This window comes from Buceros rhinoceros, unplaced genomic scaffold (genome assembly GCF_000710305.1).
Source record: "Buceros rhinoceros silvestris isolate BGI_N320 unplaced genomic scaffold, ASM71030v1 scaffold11304, whole genome shotgun sequence".
In the NCBI taxonomy this organism is placed as follows: Eukaryota; Metazoa; Chordata; class Aves; order Bucerotiformes; family Bucerotidae; genus Buceros; species Buceros rhinoceros.
This window is the reverse complement of record NW_010410076.1, coordinates 9,186-14,798: the sequence shown is the minus strand read 5'-3', so window position 1 is coordinate 14,798 and position 5,613 is coordinate 9,186. Positions and strand designations below refer to the sequence as shown.

General features: G+C 42.0%; 1 protein-coding gene across 1 annotated transcript in view; it reads right to left on the bottom strand.

Annotated features, from left to right (window-relative positions):
* Positions 1–5,244, bottom strand: part of PROSER2 (proline and serine rich 2) — a 13,668-nt gene extending 8,424 nt beyond the window's left edge. The window contains exon 1 of the mRNA XM_010135466.1: positions 5,110–5,244. Within this exon, the coding sequence (XP_010133768.1) occupies positions 5,110–5,244 (135 nt within the window). The remainder of the gene's footprint in view (positions 1–5,109) is intronic.
* Between the last annotated feature and the right edge of the window lie 369 nt (positions 5,245–5,613).

Sequence of the window (5,613 nt, the reverse complement as noted above, 5' to 3'; positions counted from 1 at the left end):
AATGCCTGTCAGGGAGGGTTAAAGAACAGAGCTGCCCACCTGCTGGAATAATCTTTATTTATCAGATCCTGCTTTGAAGCAGCATGATGCAGTTTCTGCACAGAGTGCAAATTGCCTTCAGTATCTCTATTCTCACCAGCATATTTTACAGCAAGGACATTCCTCACTAGGAGTCAGGCTCTTTACCCTAGTTCTACGTTCATGGTCCAAAGCAAGCGGTCCTCCTCTTCCTTCTCTACTTCTTGCCATGCTGGCAGGAACGATGACTCTTATTTTTCCAAGACATTCTGCTTCCAAGTCATACTAATATGAATTTAAAGTGGATGAAGCACAGCATAGTTCTCTCCACACCCCGTAAGGAATGGCTTCCACCTGCTCAAAGACAGTTGTATCCATAGAAATTATCATTTAAAAAAAAAAATCTCTTTTTTGTGCATTATTTGGCAAAGTACTTGACATGGTGAAAGACCTTGTAGTACAGTAAAGCCTGTGGAGTATCAGTATCAAAGGGGGAAAACACATTAATTTTATGAAAGGAGCCATTCTCAGGACTTTCCCTTGGATGTAACTGAAGCACAGCTCAGAGTCACAAGACTCTGCACACTCAAATTGTGAGAAAAATGTGAGAGCGGGCTAACAGACACACAGCCTGTCCTTTTCCAGTAACTCCTAAAGCCACACCGGAATCCCAGGACCCCAGAGAGGCTGGGGCAAAGAGATAGTAACATGGTGCACTTAGAAAACCAGGTCTACTGCATTAGGATTATCCATACTGATCCAAAAAGGATAAAGGTTGTAGCAACTAAAACCACTGTAACTACAAAACAACCAGGTCAACCCTGCATTAAATATCTGAGAGTGTGAAATAAGATACTGAGCCAGCTCAGACTATTCACAAGTTGGTCCTCTTGTCTGTGTAACTAGGGTTCAGGATGCCACCTGTACTACACAAGGTGTCTGGTATGGACAAACCATCTTCAGTGTCTGGTATCAAGTCTTGTTAGAGGCATGGGGGAAGCTCGTTTGGAGAAAATACACATGGAATAAGCAAGACATCTTCTTAGAATCACGTTCATCTGCCAAATTTACTTGAAAAAAAGAAGTCACTTGACCAAATTCTGGAGGTCACCACAACCCCAAAAAGAGTGGTGATGAGCTGCAGCTTTAACTGAGGATCTGTCTGAATCAAAGGCCAAAACAAAATAAATTAAAGGATGAGCCATTGAGAGTAAGGAGAACTCACTACCCCTCAAACTCACCACTCAGTGAGACATGTTCAGATACAGAAAGTATAGTACTGAAGTCGTATTGCAAGAGCAAAGGCACTGAGACAGGTTGTTACTACTGTGCTACTTGGAACTGCACTTCACTCCAGGTACAACCAGCACCTTCTGGTATGCCTTTCGTAGGTGGTACTATTGTCCTAGCATATTATTCACAGCTAGAAACTGAAGCAGTTACTCATGGCTGGAACAGACACACAGTTCAATTACCAGAGTGAAGCACTGAAAAAGAATTGGCTTTAAGAAGTGGATCTGTGTCTATACAGTCAATGGAACAAGACAAATTGCTCCAAAAAGCAGCTAAGACCTAGTTTTACCTCCAAATTAAGTTGTCCTTAAATGATATTTCACTGCAAGTTAATTCTTATACTACCTATTGGGGAGCGTATTTCAAGAATGGGTCTCGGAAGCCACAACTGCCAAGCAGAACGGAGTGGGTTTGTTTACCCTCCCCTCAGACAGCAACCGATTTCATGTATGGAGAAGGGACACTAGTCTCTTGCTTTTGCCAAGCATGTGTATGGACACCACTTTAACTGAAAAGAAAACCGAATGTGTGTGCAAATGCATGTCCTCAGATATAAGAACTTGTATGGTTATAAAAATTGGTATGAGGTGAAAATAAAGGCAACATTCCTCCCATCTAAACGTAGGCTCTTGTATTCCCTTTCAGCCGCTGTGATAGATTTGGCAGCATCAATCCAGAGCTAAAATCTATCATTTATACAGAAAATTCTACTGCAGTCAAGACAGGACATCAGCACTTTGCTTTCTATTTAAAAAATAAATTTGGCTTTGAGGACTGCAATTGTAAGAGATTTAACTAAAAGCACCATGGAGTAGGTAAGAGGCAGCTGAGCAATCTGGCAGTATTAAACTGAACTGACAAGAGCTGACTGGTAAGAATCACACAGAATTTTAGGACCTTTTTGGCATGTGGCAATTCGTGTCTATCTCCTCGTCATTCCTAAACTGATAACCAGTTCCACAGCAACTAATGCCAGCGCAGACACACAGCACACGAGAACAGCCGACAGTCAGCAAAACCAGCTCTACACAGTCAGCGTAGGCTACAGCTGGTCCAAGCGTTTGTCTCCATTATCACATCCCCAGCTTTGTTTGAATTCCACAGAGGCGACACCAAGGTTATATTTAGTGACTAATGTAGTCTGACACCGAGCAGCTCAAGGGTCTCTTTTTTGTGAGTAGGAAGAAACCTGCAGCAGTACAGGCCTGTCAAACAGCAGAGCTACATTTATTTCCTTTGCAAGGCCATTAAAAAAAATTCTAAGTCAACCCTGACCTTCTTTGTTGTGTCTCTAGGTGAACAGAGCCAGAAAAGTGATAAATGAAGAGGCAGGTAAGTCTGTACTTGCTTCTGTTTCAGGGCTATGAAGTTCCAATGTGCCTGAAGATCTGCCCCTTCCTTTCTCAGAATTGGTCTAATAAATTATTTGTCTACACAAAGTTCTCCATCTGCTCCTTCTCATTAGGCCGTTAAAGCTTCTGCATCTTCTGAACTTTTATAACAAAGCTACCAAAGCAAGAAGTTAAGGTCTCTAGGAGCACGTTCCGCTCCTTCTCATTAGGTCGTTAAAGCTTCTGCATCTTCTGAACTTTTATAACAAAGCTACCAAAGCAAGAAGTTAAGGTCTCTAGGAGCACGTTCCAGCAACTAGCTTTTCCTCTTATGAATTGCCCGCTCTGCTTAATGGACTGTAAAGATCATGCTTTCAATGCACAATTACAGAAAGATATAGCAAAACAAATGTCTGAAGAATACAGCTCTTTATCCTCAGGATTTCTAAAGCCTGTTCAGTGCCGAACAGGCAAGAGGTATCAGCCAGTGGAACAATACTGTTCTCTTACACCAGCTCACAAAAAGGTACCATCTGAGCAGCACTAAAGACTTGACTACTATTTACTCAACCACAATTGGCAGAATTTCCTTCATATTCAGTTCAACACAGACCCCTTCTTGCACTCAAACAGAAATTATGTCTTTATTGGAAAGAGTTTACATTCCCCAACCTGTTACTCCACACAAGCTAGTTGTCAGCCTTATTGGACATGCCGTGGTGCTGGAAGAACAGCCATGAAGGGCACAGCAGCAGAATTAAACTCGCTGGTACATGTTCACTTTCTTCACACGGAAAGTCACAAGAAGCTAAAGGCTTTAGGAACTTCTTCTGCTGATGCAGAGGTCCGATGGGAATTGCCTAAACCTTCAGCCAGCTTTTATTCCATCTATAAATTACTGCATTACAGAGTAGGAAGGGATTCCAATTCTAGCTGATGCATCATCATCTGGGTTATCACATGGCAAAATCCCGTTAGACTAAGGGTATCTATGTCATTTGCTGACAGAGCAGACTCAGGATGAGACTCTACATACTGATTTAGACATAACCTCACTATTCGACACTGATATTTCCAAATGACTTAGTCCCAGGCCTGCTGCCGCAGCTAAGAATAAAACCCATGGAAACATGATTGGCTACTAGTTTGATAACATGCAAAGCTGGAGTCAGAGTAATGCATAAAACTAACTTGTAATTCTGCAAAAAGTTCAGTTGTAATTCTTTATTGAAGTGCAACTCCCACCGTAATTCCCTAAGTTCCAATCAGTTTTCATATAGGAACATACTCTAAACACCCGAGCCCAAACGGTGTACTTGGCTACGTTCTCATCCTCCCCTACCGTGACCACAACCTTCTTCTAGTGCAGATCAAAAACAGTTAAGGGACTAAATTTAATAACACTTGTTTTGTGTTTTAACTGGCAACACAAGCTGAAGGATACAGCATAACATTAACAGAGTTGTATTTTCATTAGAAACAACCAAGAAGGAACAGCTTTAGAATTACCTCTAGTTGCCAGAAAGCTCATGAAGCAGCACAAAAACACTGGGCATTTCTGAGGTAGGTAGATGAATACAGGCATCAACTTGCCAACTTATTTTTGCCACTTATTCTTCCACAGACAACTACTTCACTATAAAGGAAGCTAGGAGGAAGCAGAGGGAAAGATACAGAAAGCCTATTTCCCTGTTTAAAGACATTGATTCGGATTTCCTTTTAGGGGAAGCACAATTACCAGAGTGCTCTTTCCTCAGTTAAAAATGGAGCGTTTCAAATGGTTGTGATGATAAAAACAATACGCCAGGACCCACACCTGCTTTCTAGGCTTAGCCCGTCACAGTACAAGCAGTACTGTTGAGTTCATTGCCTGAATCATCCTGCTAATCAGAAAAGCACAGAAGTGCATCCTACTCCCTTCATTACTCACGATCTAAATGGCCACGCACTCATACCCGCTAATGTGAAGACAGCTTTGTTTATGGTGACATATTTGTTGCTCACCTAATTACGTGAAGGTGAATAAGCTGAGACCTTCATTCAGTAGCGTCATCAAAGAGCTTAAGCCAGAAACCACGTATAGAACCAACACTATCCTTAAGTTCCTTTACAAGCTACTTAAAGTGGGGTCTGAGATGTGCACCAAACTGCACCACAGGTGGGTGGTTGCACCAAGTACCCCACCATAATGCATGGTTAATTCCTTAGTGCTGTTCCCAGTCCCCTGGGAGGACTGGCCACAGAGAAACATTGCCCAAGCTCTCAGAGGCAATCAGACCAGAGCAACTGTTGTACCAAATCATAGTTACTTCTGGCCTTTCAGTTTGTTAACAACCAAGACCACAAGCAATCATTTAGGACTAGAAATAGCAAAAATCAATGCTTAATTAAAAAAAACAAACTGAGGTGTAAATAAAGCTACTAATGTAATTTGTATCATTTAGCGTAAGGCTCATTAAACACTTACCAAGGCAAGATTTCTGCACTTCGCTTGGCTGCCATGATCCTCAGCACTGTCACCCCTCTCCATGCTCCCACACGCGTGTTTTGGAGAGATGTCGGATGCCATTTCAGGAGAATCTGAGAGGAGATTTCTAGGCATCACACTCTTGACTTATCGATCCTGATGCAGTGTAGAATGTCAGCAGCACATTACGTAGGGCTGCGAGCTTTAGTCATTTCTGAAAACAGAGAACAGCGAGTTACGCTTAGATCTGGTTTTTTTAAATACTTGAAAAGGAGTGGAAAATAAATAGTACAAAAGATCTCACATAGGTTAATAAAGGGCCTGTCTTCATGCTCTGGAACACATCTACCATCTACAAGCACCTTTTAAAAACTTTGGTCTCATTCTGGAGGGTTACTTTAAAAAAATCCAACATAGCAAGGCTCACACAGCCCAGCCCACGTGCTTCCAAACAAGATGTCTACAGCTACTAGCATGGACCCTGCGTACATACCTGTCTACAGA